This window comes from Pteropus alecto, unplaced genomic scaffold (genome assembly GCF_000325575.1).
Source record: "Pteropus alecto unplaced genomic scaffold, ASM32557v1 scaffold110, whole genome shotgun sequence".
Classification (NCBI taxonomy): Eukaryota; Metazoa; Chordata; class Mammalia; order Chiroptera; family Pteropodidae; genus Pteropus; species Pteropus alecto.
Genome location: NW_006431920.1, coordinates 12,390,853 through 12,407,258, shown reverse-complemented (window position 1 = coordinate 12,407,258; position 16,406 = coordinate 12,390,853). Strand labels below are relative to the sequence as shown.

Sequence of the window (16,406 nt, the reverse complement as noted above, 5' to 3'; positions counted from 1 at the left end):
AAACTCTAGGTAACATGACCTGTTTCCAAGATTGCACTTTTCTATTTATTGAGAGAAGTTGTGTGGGCAAAATTGCCCCCTTTCTCAGATTCATAGACACTTTCAGCCCTGCTGGATCCATAGCACTTTCATCGACCTCGCCCATATTTTGCTCTCCTGTTACCTTTTATTTCCCTGTTCTTGGGCTTTTCTTATCAGCAGACCAGCATCTTCATGTACCAAAATCACTCAGTTCCTCACTGACCACAGTGACCAACACAAATTAAACCTAGAAAGAAGGCAGCCACACACTCTTTAAACTTTAGGCTTGATGTTTGATTTTCTTCATTGCTCTTTGCCCATTTTTTAAAACCTGACTTGATTTTCTCTTAGAACCCAAGTATAAGATATTACATCATAAAAATAGATACTAGAAAAACAACAATGTTGAAAGTGTGAAACTTCTCGCTTGAAGCAGAGCCCCCAAATTAATTTCGACCTGTCTTTCTGTGCAAATTCCGTGTAAAGGAGTTCTATACCTATCCGTCCGACTTCCAATGGGCAGCTTTTCCTCACACAGGCAACCATTTCTCTGACAGTTCATTTTTCATCCCTTTAACACCGGGGAGCAAAAGCAATTAGAATAGGTGGTGAGTGGGACTTACTCAAATCACTCTCATGTCTCTGCTGCCAACCAAGTAGATGAAAGAGATTGGTTTTGGTATTTATTGAATGCCTCTAGCATATTGTTTGCTGAAAAGAAATTTACAGACATACACAAGATATGTATTTTCTGAGAGTTAATATCCCATTGAGAGAATACACATCACTTGTGCCATTTCTAGGTGCAAATGGATGTTAAATGGATGTGCCTTCCTGAAAGTGTTTCACACATCATATGTTTGAGGCAGGAGAAAATCTTAGGAAGAAGAGAAAACTAAAGAGTGATTTTCTATCCTTAATTTGCTCTCACTAAGCTAAAATTGCATGTTAAATGATAGGCATGGCCATGGTAAGAGCATGTTTCCTCCTGACCTTAGCCTTCTCGCCATTCCATCAATAGCAAGTAATACTACTAGAAGTCATTCTGTTATTTATTTACTGAGCTGCTGCTGCGTATTACATTGAGAGGAATATAAAGGTGAATAAAACCTCATCCCTGCCTTAGAAAAAGGTGTATAGTACTGTTAGGAGAGATAAAATTTATACAAATAGTCATGCAGGATAAGATATGATGAGAGCCATTTCAAAGAGATAAATAAAGTGATCAGAGAATTCTAAAGGAGAGAGTATTTCTACCTGGATTTAGTCAAGGAAGACTTCATGGAGCAGGTAGCATTTGAGAAGTGGCCTTTATTTTACACAAGCAAAAATAGGAGAAAGGATAATGTAAAATGGAAGGAACAATGTGAGTTAAGTACCTTTAGAGTTAGATATTTCTTATAGGGAAGAGTACCTTTATAGTTTTAAAAATCTCCAGTGCAAAATGGAAGGAGGTATGGTGGAAAGGATGGTGGAACTGGGGTTAATTCTGTCCTTGGATTTTCCTCTGTGAATTATTTTTTAGATGGAATTACTCTGATCACCAAAGATGAAGCCTCTGGAAGTTCTGTCACAGATGAAGAAGCCAAAAAGGTATTGATAAGTCTCTGTCTTCAGATGTGTCTGTCATTGCAGTGGATATCATTGTCTTGATGCCCATTCTTACTTGAAGAAGTCAAATTTTAAGGGTAACTAAAATTAATATACCCATTTTTACTCAACCAACAGGCAAATTGCTTCAGCTGCAGCATCCTTATGGGAGAAATTATAATTTCACTCAGTTTTCCATAGACTGTGGTATGTTTCCAGAACTCATACGTGATCCCAGTTTCAGTAGCTCCAGAGTCCAAGCTTAGCCTGGACCATAGGGTCTAGGCTATGAAATCCCTTTAGCCCAGGAATTCTCACCCTGGCCACACAGTAGTCACCTGGGAGCTGTTTTGTTTTTAAAAAAGTGCTGATGACCGGGCCCCTCCCCCAAGCTACTGTTTATCTGAGATGGGTCCTAGGCATGGTCATTGTAATTTGCAGCAAGGTAGAGAACACTAGTATTCTAGCATAAGGCACATCCACGTGTTTTCAGTAAGTAGAAGACCCCGTGTACGCAAACCCCGTGCACTTGGATTGACACAGGCCATTTGGCCAGTGTCTCCCTGTTGTTTGGTATAAGAATACTGAATCTGATTTAGCTGTGAGTCAAATGCATGGGGCTATTTAGCTCAGTAATCCTTTATTATACCTCAGGTTTTTGATGACATTTTAAGGAAATTAAATTGAATAGCTCAAAAGTAGATGGTTCATAACATTAAGTTTCAGTTAGTCACTGACTGATCCAGTCCTGCTAGCACAGCACTTGGCAGCTGTCAGGTATGTACTAAGCTAAGCCTCTGCTATATGCTAGACACTGTGTTGGATGATAAGACAGCACCCCAGTCCTCTAGAAACTCAGTTACAAGGTTGCATAGGAGGGAGTGAGACTCGAAAAATAACTACACACAGTAAGGGAGAGCTCGGTCTGAAGTGGCAGAACAGGAATCTTAAAGGAATGGCCAGAAGAAGGCTGGAAATGTTCATCATACGGCTAAATTCAGGCCAAATTAAAATGCCTTGAATTTTTATAAAGTCATTTGGCAGAGACAATAATGTTGTTTGGGAGAGTAGTCAGAATATACAATAATTTTTATTAAGTACTGTGCCTGGCAAAAGCATTTTTTAAAATAGATATGGTCTTTGCTTTCAGAAAGTAATACCTTGTAACTTTAGCAGCATAGATGCTGATTATTGTCTCAGAAGGGGTTGAGAGGGAGAGAAAGAGAGAGAGAAAGAGTTTAGATTGATTTATTTTAAGAAATTGGCTCACACAATTGTGTAGGCTGGCGCATCTGAAAGTTGTAGGGCAGGTCAGCAAGCTGGAAACTCAAGCAGGATTTCCGTGTTACAGTCTTGAGGCAGATTTCCTTTGGATGAGAACCGATTAGATGAGGGCTAGCAACATTATTGAGGGTAATCTTTACTTAATGTTAGCTGATTATAAAAGTTAATCACATCTACAAAATACCTTCACAGCAACATTGAGACTGGTGTTTGAAGCAGTAACTGGGTACCATAACTTACCTAAGTTGACACATAAAATTAATCATCAATATGGTAAAGGCTTATCAGTTTTTGCTAAACAAGTAAAATTAGTCAAGACAAATAATTTTAGTCATTGTTGTATTAAAATAATATCTGTTATCTAGATGAGAGTTGAGTACATATTACGGTTTTTGGAGGAAGAGGGGAGCAGTGATCTTAAAAAGGTAGTTTTCTTCACAGCAGTACATTTAACCAAAGGTGTCACAGCTAAGTGAATGCAGAATATTAGAGAGGAAAGAAATCGAAGAAGGGATAATACGCTTCTTGCAGATAGTCTGAGGTTTGTTCTTTATTGCATGTGTGGTATCTTCTTTGAAATTTAAGGGCACAGAGCTTTTCCAAAAGGAATTTTATTGTCTGATAATTAAGCTGTGGAGAGGAATTTCAGTTAATGATTACATATGGGCTGGTGTCCTTACGTGATTCTACTATCAGCAGAACTGATTTCAGTTGGTTGTAATTTAAGACAGTTCTGAAAACTTCTCCATCTTCAAATAAAGAAGAAACAGTAAACACAGTAGAGCCTATGGTTCTGCCTCACATGTGCATGCTGTCATGTCTGACTTGCAAGATTATGCTTTTACGTCTCCTTCAGTATCACATGAATCCTTTGTTTTGTTTTTCAGAGTAAAGACTTAATCCTTTGTATTAAAAACGTTTTTAAATGGCACCTGTTGATATTTGGTGAGACGTGTAGAAGAGATTGCACATTTACAGATGGTAATGGGGAGAATTACCTAGAGATATTCTGGCTCATGGAAGCTGATTCCTTGTGGTTTTAATAGGAGAGACACGCTTCAGCTATTTCTCTTGGCCAAGTTAGGGAAGCATAATCACTTTTGATCATGTGTTTAAAAAGTCATTTACATTGCCTTCAAAACAAGTGTTACATTTTGTCACTTCTCAAATAATCAATTAAGGAAACTTGACTATAATCAGAGAGATTGAAGAACAATCTTCATGGTGCTCTTAAACTCTTTTCAAGATATTTACAAGTTATTTAAAGTTGACAAGCTATCAAATTCTTGCTATAAAATGTTGATGATTTGAAGGGAAATAATTATCCAGGGATGTCCATTTGAAGTGAAAACTGAATCTTAACTTTATACTTGCAAATCTTAAGGAGTGCCATTCCCCCTACTGTATTCTAGAAATGTGTGGATTTTTTGACTCTTTGACAAATATAGGTAAGTCAGCCCTGCTGCAGAAATAGAAAGTTCTTCCATCACATAAATTTAGATACAAATAGTCACTTTCTTTTAAGTGTACTGATACCTCTCGTTTCATTTTGAAGCCTGGAATAGCTCTTACCCCTTTTATGTTCATTTTTATTGTCATTATAACCTGTCAATTCTTAACTTTTTCCATTTTCTACTTGCTATTCTTAGACATGGCATTAACATTTGATGTTTGGTAAAGTCTTTGTGTAGCTCTTGTGTACCTGCCATCCATCACTTCATTCTCAAAGCATGGTGTGGACAGAATTGTGGCTGTGCATCCTGGCACATTCCAGGAGCACCTGGGCTTTAGCCGTTGGCCACAAGACCTGGACTTGTGGAAGATCAGGATAGACTGTCCTCCACTTGAAGTTTATCTTTGTTATCAAAAACCTTTTTTTTCCTTTTTTACGTTTCTTCTTGCTAACCTGTGTTATAGTTAGGACAGTGGTTCTCAACCAGGAGATTTTGCTCCCTAGACGGCATTTGGCAGTCTGGAGACGTGATTGGTGGTTGCGGCAGGGGCATGCTGCTGACCCCTACTGAGCAAAGGCCAAGAGTGATTGGAAACACCCTGCAGAGCACGGGGCAGCCCCCAAACAAATAATTATCTGGCCCAGTGTTGATAATGGCGCTGCCGAAAAGCACTGGATTAGAAGAACCTATACAAGCCAGATTCTTAACTGAGGCAGAGAACATTGGCTTATGTTGAAAAGAATTGTATTCAGCTGGAAAGAATCCTGATGACCTCCTTACTGAGTTTTTATTTTTAAAACTGAAAGCTTACAAGGAAGCCTGTTATGTAAAACGGATAAAGGTGGCACTCCTCAGCTGATGGACAGTGGACGTGGCAGATGGGGAGTACCCGTGCTCAGGGGACTCGGAGGACCTCACAGAGCAGAACCTGAAAAATACCTATCTAGTGCAAACTTCTTATTTTATAGATGAAAAACTTAGGGCCTTGAGAAGTAAAATGACCTGTCTGAGGCCTCATAGTAAGCCATTGGCCAGGAAACCAATTGTAGGCCGACCTCCTACATTCTTTTAACTCTGTATTAAGAACACGTTGGGGACAGAGGATTTATCCCCATGGCTTTGGAGTATTGTTTCTCATGGGATTCTAAGAGGCTGAGCTATGCCTAAACATTTGATCCACGCTCTTTGCGGGAGAAATCATCTTTTTAACACTAATCTTTCCTGTAGCAGCCTATGTTAGTTTTCTTTGTTATTGTTGACATTGATTCTCCAGCTTAATGTCATATGTGCTCAGAGCTTAGCCATCTGGTCATTTTACAGATGCTATCTAGAGAGGTGAAGTTGATTTGCTCAGTGTCTTACAACAAGTTCTTGGCCAGTAGGACTGACCAGAATCCAGACCCTTAGACTCCTACTATAGTCAGATTTGGCCCCACCTCTCCATGCCCCCACCTTAGAATGCCACCTGCCACATCTACATAAAGAAAAGATTCTCACACCCCCTCTTTCAAGAGTATGCTCGTTTTTGCGTGAGAGATCACCAAAGTCTTCTGAAGGATTATAAGATCGGAATTAAGAATCATTTCCTGAGAACAGTGGTCTCTAGCTGCTGGCCCTTGATGGACCCCAGGATATTTTCCTTTGTTCTTTTCCACTTTCCTTTCCTGGCTTAAATCTCTGGTGTCCTTGTTCTATATGCTAGTCTAAGAAAAGCAGTAATGAAAATGTCACAGTGTTACCTTAACATTTGTTTAGACCTTGGTACTTTTAAGATATAATTTTTAAATCTTTATTGAAGTTGAGAATACATACAGTAAATACGAAAATCTTAAATGTGCAACCTGATGAATTCTTACACATTCATATATCTTGATGCCTAGCTCCCAGATCAAAATATAGAATATTCTCATTACCCCATAGTCTCCCTTGTACCTTCCCAGGCATAATTCCCCTATCCCCCAAGGTAACCACTGTTCCAACATTTGTCACTTGAGAATAGTTTTGCCTGTTCTTAACCTTCTTATAATTGGAATTAGGCCTTTTATGTTTCATTTATATTGTCAAGAATTGTTCATTATTTATAGCTTTGTAGTATTCCCTTCTATGGTTATAGCACAATTTACTTATCTGTTCTCCTGTTGATGGACACTTGATTGTTTCCAAACTGGCAGTTATGAAGAAAAATGCTATGGATATTCTTGTACATATTATTTGGTGGACATATGTTGGGTATATTCTTAGGAATTGGAACATAAAACCTACAGCATCAGAAAAAATTTTTGCATACTTTATTTCATCTGAAACTCAGTACAACTCCATGAGATAGATAGGGTAATAGTAATATTCCCATTTTATTTGTGAGGAAAATTTGTTATGGGAAAGTTAAGTAGCCAGCGCCCAGGGTTACTGAGGAACTGACAGAGCTAAGGTTATGGCTCTATTCTTCCATACTAGGTTACAGGATTTCTCTGTTGCACTCTACTGCTTTTATAGCATGAAATAACTACCGGGGGCTTTATTTTAGCATAATATATACAAGTGGACTTTTATTCTTTCTGATGCTTTTATACTTCTGGATTACGGGCGATTTTTTTGGACTTGCCTGATGGTGTTTGAATCAGCCCAGCCGAAGCCATGTGCTTTTAATTTGGGGATCAGTAAGGTTCTGAGCACAAGCTGAATGTTTCTAATTTTATGGAGGGAAAGGACTGGAAATTTTATACAGATGTTATTGATTCCATTTCTCAGCTTATGGCCAGGATGGCATTGAATTTATCCATTCTCTTAAGATCTCCAAGTAAAGAGGCTCTTTCTCGGTACCCCATGTAAGTGACAGTGGTCCGAGGGAAGAGAAGTGCGTTACATCAGTGCCCTTTCTACTTATTCTCTACTTCTTCAGCATGTTGCAGAGGTAAGACACACGCAAAAAATTATGAGACTAGACTCCTCCCTTTTTCTGATGTTTTCAGAGAATCCGTTGGGATTATTGAGAAAGCAGGCCAATTACTGAACTCTCTGCTATATCTCTAGCTTCCCTGTCACTGCACAGCTTGGAAATTACTTGCAGTTAAAAACTCTGATGATGAGGAGTGATGTGTGTGAGAGCTCAGCCTTGCCTGGGGGCTTTGGGAAAGATAGTGGATGGCAGCCCAGCTTTTAACCGTAATTTGCTTACGCAGAAATGTTGAGCAGATCTATCAGGAAAATCAGTTGCAGATGTTCAGCACTTGATGGAAACGACAGATTGTTTGCTGCTGCTCCTCAGTTCCTAGGAGTTAGGTCTGGTCTCAGAGATGTGCCATTTGTGTTTAATTGTATATACTGTGGTCGATCTGTGCAGGTGGTCCTATCTTAATTTATCCTGTCATTGCAGTGTGAAAGGGGCTTTGCAGGTGGGGAGGGAACGGGAATTGGAGCTTTTAGAGCCATGTGCCAAAAAAACATGAGAGATTTTCTAGACTCATCAGTAAGTACCTACCATGTATCAGGTTACTAAAGGGTGATCAAAGATGAGTGCACTGTAGAACCTTTTGGCCCACAGAGTTTGTGTTTGGAAAGCGCTGGCCGTTCTTGGCCCCAGTGAGGTTTATGACAGCTCTACTCTTTATTTTCTTCACCCCAAATGGATGTCTTATTCTTAGCTGTGTGTTTCTGATATAGGGAAAATCATGTGGAGATTAATGATAATGAGAAGAGAAACAAAATAAAAATTACTTTTTAACAGTGATAATTACGAGAATCATAAATAAAGATCAATTTGGGAATCTTGGATAGAGCAGTTTAACCTTTAGACATAAACCATATGCAAATACATATGTGGCTTTCTTATTTATCTGTATTTGGTCCTCAGATATCTTTATTAATAATCTACCAGAATAAATAAAATTAATGATATAGAAGCTGCATTACAGTTCTGTTCCAGACTGTACCACCATTGGTGGCATTTTCTGCCTCTTACACCATTGAGTCCCAGCACTGAACAGTCCAGTTTCGGGTGGTCAAAAGGCTATAGAAATATCCACAAATGCTTTAGAAAAAGACAGATTCCCAACCTCTCGGTCATGCTTGAAGATGATGAGTGGGGAGGTGGCTTTTGGCTGAGGGGTGAAAAGTCAGGAGAGAGTTCGTGTCTACAGGGAACCATCATGGCCACATGCACAGTGCTAACGAAGCATCGTCCAGTTCTGCACAGACGGTTGCCGCTGTTGCCATTCTGCTAACTCTGTGAGTTAGCACAGTTAGGAAGGATGTGCAGTGCTGCAAGTCCTCTGAGTTGTAAATACAGCACAAAGACTGCTTGTCGTAGCCTCGCTACACACAGCCTAATGCTTAAAGGGTGACGTTGGTTTTGATTTGTTAGACATATTTCAGTGTGTTTATGTTTTAGTTTTAGAGGCCTCGATTGTGTCGGTTGTACCACAGATATAACATGAATGTATAGAGAAAGCAGTTCTTGCATGTTTTCATGTTGAGAAAGTGAGAAAAGTGTAACTACACTTTTCCCCTTAGGTGGAGGCAGCTGCAGGAGAGCAGAAGTGGGCTGGCGGGTGCACTCACCGCAGGCGTGCTCCATGCACACTGACCCCGAGGAGCGCCAGCGGGGGGAGAGAGGCATGCTCCACCTTCCACTTCTCCTTTTAAAAACACTCACTCCTGTAGAACCATCTCTGCCACCATTTTAAGTACTCATGCTACCAGAAGATCACTTCTGGTATTAGGATAGATAAGTGATTGACAAAACCTAGCTCTTAGACGTAGTTACCACATGTCTTGACGAAAAAGAGTCCCCACCGCTGTCTCTTGAAGGGACAGGATGGAGAGCAGGAGTGTTCAGATGGTTTTCAAGGGCACTCACTACCCTTTTAAAATCTGAGTTTTACTCCTCAATCCTTGCAGATTTTAGTTCAGGCCCTTGCTCTTTTATGTGTCTGCCTTTTAGAAGCTCCAGATCTGGAACATTGCTGCTGAACAGAAGCGAACACTAGAAGTTTTCTCATCCACCTTTCTGTTTTCAAACCATTTCTAATACAAACTGAAGGATTTACAGAAAGGAATTGAACAACCTCCCAAGCTCACCCATTTTTTGTTTCACATCATTTACAAGAAGTTCTTCCTTTGATCTCTTCTGTGCACAGTGGAGTTGAAGAATGGATGATAATAATCTTTAAGCTCAGACCCTTGATTCTTGCGCTCCCTTCAGAAGAGACCAAGACTTGCTGGTTTGGGGAGTTTGGTTCTTTTCCTAACCCTGATGAGCCCACGTGTCTCCTGTGGAAGCACAGATGGGAATATCAGGTATCATCAGTGCTCGACGTAGGCCCCTTTACATTGTCACTACCTTGGCGAGCCATGTCATTCCCTGCCTCTTCACAAGAACTTTCTCTGTGACTAGGTAGTGTGGACTACTCAACTTCAAAATTAGTCTTTTTGTCCAAAGACAAATGAAGGAGCAGATGTGAAGATGTTTCTTTTGGGCCATTTGTAGTGAGACTTTGCTAAGCAGATCTTCTTAGATTTGCCTGTTACAGTGCTAGCAGTTTGTTCCTTCATCAGAAGAGAGGAAAATGTTCTTTTGGTATTCATGACCAACTTTATATTCACAGTTTCTGGCCCCCAAAGAAAATCCCAGTGAAGACACAGCAGCCGTATTTGAAGAAGGTGGCGATGTGGATGATTTAGTAAGTACTTTTAACATATACTAGCTGTTCTAATGATTGAAGTCATCTGAGCTTTAAACATAGCATGAAGGCTGCTTATCATAGACTTGTTTCTTATTTGTGTTTTATTTCTAACACACCAGAAGCTCTCTGCACTATTATTTATTGCCATTATATATTTAATCAGATAGGTGACTTCATAATGGAAATTTCTGTACTTAGTGGTTTTAGTTATATGTTCATTCAGTTTAATCCTCTTCTTTGAAGGACTAAAGAACTGGGGAGGCTATTCCTATAAGTAGTAAAATGTCTTAATTTACTGAAGTTGTTCTTAACAAAATAAGCAATAACAACATGTGATTTGTGTGGGTTGACAAATAAAAACAGCCTTTAAAAAGCCTCATTCCTAAATGTTCTCAGTTAACGTAAGCAACAGAGGCTTACAGGCATTTGGGGATTTCTGCACCTCATCACACTGCGTCCGGGTGCCTGGGAGGCAGTGTGGAAGTGCTGGCCTTTACATCCATCTTTCGTGTGTGGAAACTTTCTGCCTTTAAGCCTCACATGACAGCTGTCCAGTAAAAACTTTCAGCCTTTTGTGGAAAAGTTCTTAGTATTGGAGTGAGGTGATACTTGTTATTTAACTCCTTAAATAGCAATGAGTAAGTGTGCAAGTACGTGCATACTATCAATGAAGAGAGCTATTGTCATTAAACTCTTTCTCACCAGGGAAGCAGTGTTCTGAAGTTGTCCTGGTTCCTTTCTAAATGTATTGTTCCTGTTAACAGCTGGACCTGATCTAGGTCCTGGATGTGTGGGGAGTCTGCAAGCCTTGTCATCACTGTCGTGCTGGGAGCTCTACACAGAACCTGGAGGAAGCCATTCACGGGGACAGGAAGGTCTGGTGATGGTCCCTGCAGGTTACATGGAAGTGAATCACCTAATTCTCTGTGTAGTAAATATATGCATATATAAGGGATATTTAGATCCCATACAAGTTTATAAAGAGACATTGTTATTTTCTGATCGGTGTATTATTTCTCTTGTGGTCTTATTGATCTTCGTACGTAACTCACGTGCTTTGAAGTTTCTGGAAAATGGATTTCCTCCTCACCTGGTATCTTGGTGAGGATTGCAGCCCTCATGGAGTTATCTCACCCAGCACTGTGGCATGGTCACTGGTGAGTTTCTCAGTCCTCCCCAGGTGTTGTCCTTTGCCCGATCATCTCACAGCCATCACTGCTTATGCTGATCACGCAATGGCATTTGTTCCCTATCAACAGAAAGCTGGGTTTGGAGACTCTTGGGTGAGGTCTGGCCCGTTATTCTTTTTATTTAAGCCTTTTAGTCACGCATTACTTTGTCTTTATATGCCTGTAGGTGGGAAATTAAGGAAATTAAGCAGGGTGGAAGGGGGAGCATGGCCTTCCTGCACGTACCCATTTTAAGCAGTGAGTTATGGTGTCCTCATAAAGATGCTCTTTTGGCCCAGCTTCTGGCATACTAGCGAACCCTGAAAAAAACAAAACTTGCCACCAGTAATTAGGATTTTATCATTTCATTATTCGACTTTTGGGTCTCGTGAGAGAAAGTTTGGTCGTGTTAAAACACTTTTTAATTTCCCAGTCTTTCCCAACTCCACCTAAGTGTCCTTTCCTTTTTCTCTGTATGATGTTTTTTTTTGTTTGTTTGTTTGTTTTTTACCTAAAAGAAGAAATAGAAAAGCATTATTTTGTTTTCCTGACCTCATTTCTTCCCAGAATTCTAACTCCTCTTTCCTTTTTGTCACAAACTTTGTGGTACACAATCTCCCATATCCTCAGCACCCCTATAAGTGGTCATTGACTCACTTCAATTTGCAGACATAACGTTAAAGGCACAAATGACTCGCTCCTCCTGCGGATCACTGCTCATTACTAATCGTCTGCAAGAGAACGCTTCAGTGCTTTGCTGAGAATTAAAGACCCTCTGTGCATTGATTGAAATGGATCTCCACAACAGAACATCATTCGGTCAGCTGAGGGGAGAGGAGGGAGGAGTGGCTTACTCGGGGCCTCTGGGACACCCCGTGATACTGTGCAAACTCGAGTCAATCTTGACATAGAGGTGCCCGTTTAAAGCAACCCCAGCGATGCCATGTCTTACTGTCCAGTTGGAGAGTTACATCCCAGGATATGTGTGTGACTTGGATGAAACTGAGACATTTCATAGAATTAACAAGAAAAACTTTGTTCTCAAAATTCCACATTATTCTCATCAGCTCCTCCTGGCAGTATGAATCAGTTCTGTGAGCATGGCCTCAGAAGCATCCCTTGTTGTTGGCAATTGGTGGAATTTCCTCTTGGAAATAATCCTTCTGTCAAACCAAGTAACAAACCAGGAAATGTTTGAATTAAGTTAGTCCTTTAGATCTTCTGCTATTTTTTGATTTATGATGCAGGCAGTGGGTTATTTTTGCTTCCCTAAGCACATTTTTACCTAAATTATCTGAATACCTGAAGGAAGAAATCAGTTTAACAGGCTAGAATGAGAAAGGGTTAAATTAGCCATGTAATTTCTAAATCCGTTTCATGTAGGCAGTGTGTACGTGCTGTGTAGACTTGGTCAGAGCATACTGTTCTGAGTAGAGGTATCGTTTTTTTTTAAATTGTGTAAATGTATTGGGATGACGTGGATTAATAAGAATATATAGGTTTCAAGTGTACAATTCTATAATACACCATCTGTATATTGCATTGTGTGTTCAACACCCAAAGTCAAGTCTCCTTCCGTCACCATATATTTGACCCCCTTTATCCTCTTCTACCTCCCCTCCCCCTTCCTTCTGGTAACCACCATACAGTTGTCTGTGTCTGTGAGTGTTTGTCTTGTTTGATTGTTTGTTTGTTGCTTTCTGTTTTATATTCCACATATGAGTGAAATCATATGGTTCTTGATTTTTTCCATCTTGGGGGCATCATGTTTTGAATGAACACATCCAAAGTCCCCTTGCCCTGAGATGAGATTTGCAGAGCTATAGAACTCCTAGGTGTTCTGCTGACTGTGGCCTTGGGAGAGCAGCAGGCAGTATCGTCCTCAGGCATGTGCTGGTCCTCGGAGCCCGTTAGTCCCGCAAATGATAGGTTTGCATGCATGTGACCTGGAAATCACTGTCAGCCCTGTCGTCTTTGGTCTTCTCTAACATTTACTGGCTTACAGAGGAGGTAGAGATAAAGGTGGAGGACTCACCCACCTCTCCAGTCACAACCTTTATGCCCCTTGAGGGTGTGCGCTGCCCTTCTGGTAAGAACCACTAACTTAAATGTTGGAGTTTAATCCTTTGCCAATTAATTTACATAGAAAATTTAGAATCTTAGAAGATTCTTCAGAAAACCATATTGGGGATAGGCAGTTTTTTTACCTAGTTAAGGATAGTTATGAAAATAAATGGACACATATATATTTCTGTTTTGAATATGTACAGTGCTAATGACTAGCTTTACGGCTAATTTTGATTCAGGCAGCATATAATGTGTTGGTCCACTATCTCACATTGTCTTCATTTTGTATTGCCCCCTTTCTCCCAGGTACTCTAGGTTCAAAACACAAGCTCAAAGCTCATTTGGAGTAGATCCCTTGAGGGAAAAGACCACTAGGCAAGCCCAGGTCCTAGATTCGAGTTCTGCCTCTGCTATTTTCTCTGTGGCCTTTATCGAGATGCTAAACCTGTTACCTGCCTCCCAGGCTTACTAAGAAAGAACATGCCCATTGAAAGTACTATGTAAACTATAAAGTACTTTATACAAATAAAGCATTATGGTATTATGATATTATGAAGACTCAAAATAGCAGGCATGCACAGAACTTTGGAATAGGTCTGCTTCATATCGCTATTTCTATCTTATTTCTTAAGAACCTTGAGTATTCCAGTGCTAGTTTTCATAATTATCTATTGCTATTAGACTTAGGTTTTCTTATCTAATTATTATGAAAATTAGAGTCTCTGTGTGGTCAAGGTCGGGGGTCAAGACCCGGGTAGGTTTTGATAATTTAGATAAGGTGACCATGAGTCCCAGTTTACTTGGGAATTGTCCTGACATAATACTACCCTCTTTCACTCTCGAAAGTGCCCTCTGGATATGGGTTATAGATTATATGGTCGCCCGAGGTTTTGACCATATTAAGTTAGTATCAAGTCCAGGGCCCACAGAATGGCCGTATACTGCCTTGCCCAGCACCCCTCTCCTGTTAACTCCCTGCCGAGCTTAAATACATAAGGAGCAACATAGAAATCAGGGTGGAAACGGCTAGGTTGTGGCTCACAGCTTAGGTTTGTAGTCTGCTTCCTACACCAGATCTTGTTACCGCCTGGCCGGCAGCATGGAGCAGAAAGTGGAAACGCATTTGAAGTTTAATGTACATATAACCTATGAGGGGTTTTAATGACCCCTAATAACTGTGGCTCTGGAACCAGTCACATGTGTAGGTCCTCGTCCCTGTAGTGAGCAGGGAAATATTGGGAGGGTTGAGGGGAATGGGCTTCCTCCCCCACCCCACACACACTTTTACCCCATGTAGGTCAGTCCACCTAATCTGGAGTTGATCCTCTCTGCTTAGACAGTGTTGACTTGCAGTGGTCATTTGGAAAGGAAGGAATTGCCCTTTTCTCTATGGGAACATTACCCCGGGCTAGGCTTCCTTCTGTTCTTTAGTGGCAAATGGCATAATGCTCAGTCACTTGAGCATTAGGGTGCTCGACACTCCTAAGTTTATTAAATTCTGATGTCAGTAGCAATTAACAGCTGTGTGGCCTTCATAAGCCCTTTAGGCTCTATAAGCAATAGAATAATGAAATCACTTACATCTCATCCGTGGGCAGGATGGCCTGGGAGAAGACAAGACCTTCTCAGTCAAATAATTTTTGAGCAGAATCTGTTCGCGTGCCTAACCCTAGCAGCAAGGGCAATTGTGAGGGTGAGAATATCTATATTATTTCAGCCATCCTACTTGAGACAACTCAGGAAGAAAGGACGGGGAGAATGAATATTGAGTTAGCCAGCTGACAGTTTGTCACCCAGTTCCTTCACTAGCTAGCTACATAAGGTCAGAGAAGTTGCTTCACCCTTCAAGTCTTCCATTTTGCTGTATATATGGCAATTGATGGGTTTGTTTGAGATTTAAAATCAGTCACTTGAATATCACTCCCTACAGAGTAAGCCAGTGTCAGTAAACTTGAGTACTTCCAGCCTCTTATTCACTCATCTCCCTATGTCCTGTGTCACAGCCAGAGATACCTCTGGAGGGAACCAGAGCAGGTCCCACCCTCTGTCACAGCACGGGGCCTCCCAGATCTCCATACCCAGGGCCCGTTTGGGAGCGCCCCCTGTGCCCCTCACACAGACTTTGCTCTCCCTGCGACATTGCTTCTCAGCGCCTTGAGAAAGTGCAGCTGTCCCTCCCACCATGACCTGAGTCCCTGCGCTGGCCCATGGTAGGCAATGGTGGCAGCTGGAGAGTACCAAGAAAGTACAGAAATGGAATTTCAGTTCTGTAATTTAGGGCCTCAGGCATCTGCAGAGTCTGTGCCATTTGGTAATTCCACAGCTCTTTCCATCCTCCTCCCGCTAGAAGCTTGCTTTTTAATTCCCAACTTAGACCGCCTACATTTCACATCCTGCCTCTACCATTTCCTGGCTGTGTGACCATGGCCAAGTTACTCATCTATTCTTGGCCTTGGTTTCTGCAACTGCCAAAGAAGGCTTATGGTAACAGTAGCTATCTTCCAAAGTCGTCAGGATAAATGAGGATGACCCACATAAAATGCTTGACACGTAATAAGTGCACAGTAAATATTTTCCATTATCAGCCTCTCCAATTCTAAATTTCTTCTTCCATGCCAGCATCTGTCTGGCTTTAAAATTCCCTACTCTGCCTCTGCAAATGGACACCGCTAGCCCTACACAGGTCAGCTAATCCATAACAACTTTCAGAGAGAGAACTCAATCTCTGACCTTAACTTGCTCTGTGATCCAGATGCATCATTCCAACAGGCCATCTGTTTTCTCTGACAAAATTGACAGCTGCTTCTTGGGGGATATTGGAGAAGAAAACGAGGAATAGAAAACTCTAAGAGAAAACTCAAGGCAACTTGAGTTCTAGATGGGCAGAAACATGTGCACATTCATGTGTATGTGTTTCAAGTCTTAGAACTTCAGGTTGGTCACATAACAATGTGTCACTTCACCTGGGTCCTTTGTTTAAAGATTTCCTTCCCCTTTTTCCAGCCCCCTGGGCCATAAATCATCCAGCAGCATCAAGATTAAATGCCTTTTATGGGCTACGTTGATTAGTGTCCTAATAGAAGTTTAATCACCACTCATTAACTACCATGTGCCCCCTGGCAAAGAGAGGCAGAGGAGCG

At 41.0% G+C, this 16,406-nt stretch overlaps 1 protein-coding gene across 4 annotated transcripts in view; it reads left to right on the top strand.

The window, feature by feature from the left end:
- XRCC5 (X-ray repair cross complementing 5) overlaps positions 1-11,032 on the top strand; it is a 76,993-nt gene extending 65,961 nt beyond the window's left edge. For 3 of the 4 annotated variants that reach the window (XR_003044707.1, XR_003044706.1, XR_003044705.1), the window contains exon 19: positions 1,547-1,607. Coding sequence is in view for 1 of the 4 variants with exons in the window: in XM_006906741.3 (XP_006906803.1) it covers positions 1,547-1,614; positions 9,953-10,027; positions 10,795-10,809 (158 nt within the window). In the remaining 3 variants the exon portion in view is untranslated. Of the gene's footprint in view, positions 1-1,546; positions 1,615-9,952; positions 10,028-10,794 lie in introns of those variants that run through there. The other variant, XM_006906741.3, reaches the window with a different exon arrangement.
- The last annotated feature ends 5,374 nt before the right edge of the window (positions 11,033-16,406 follow it).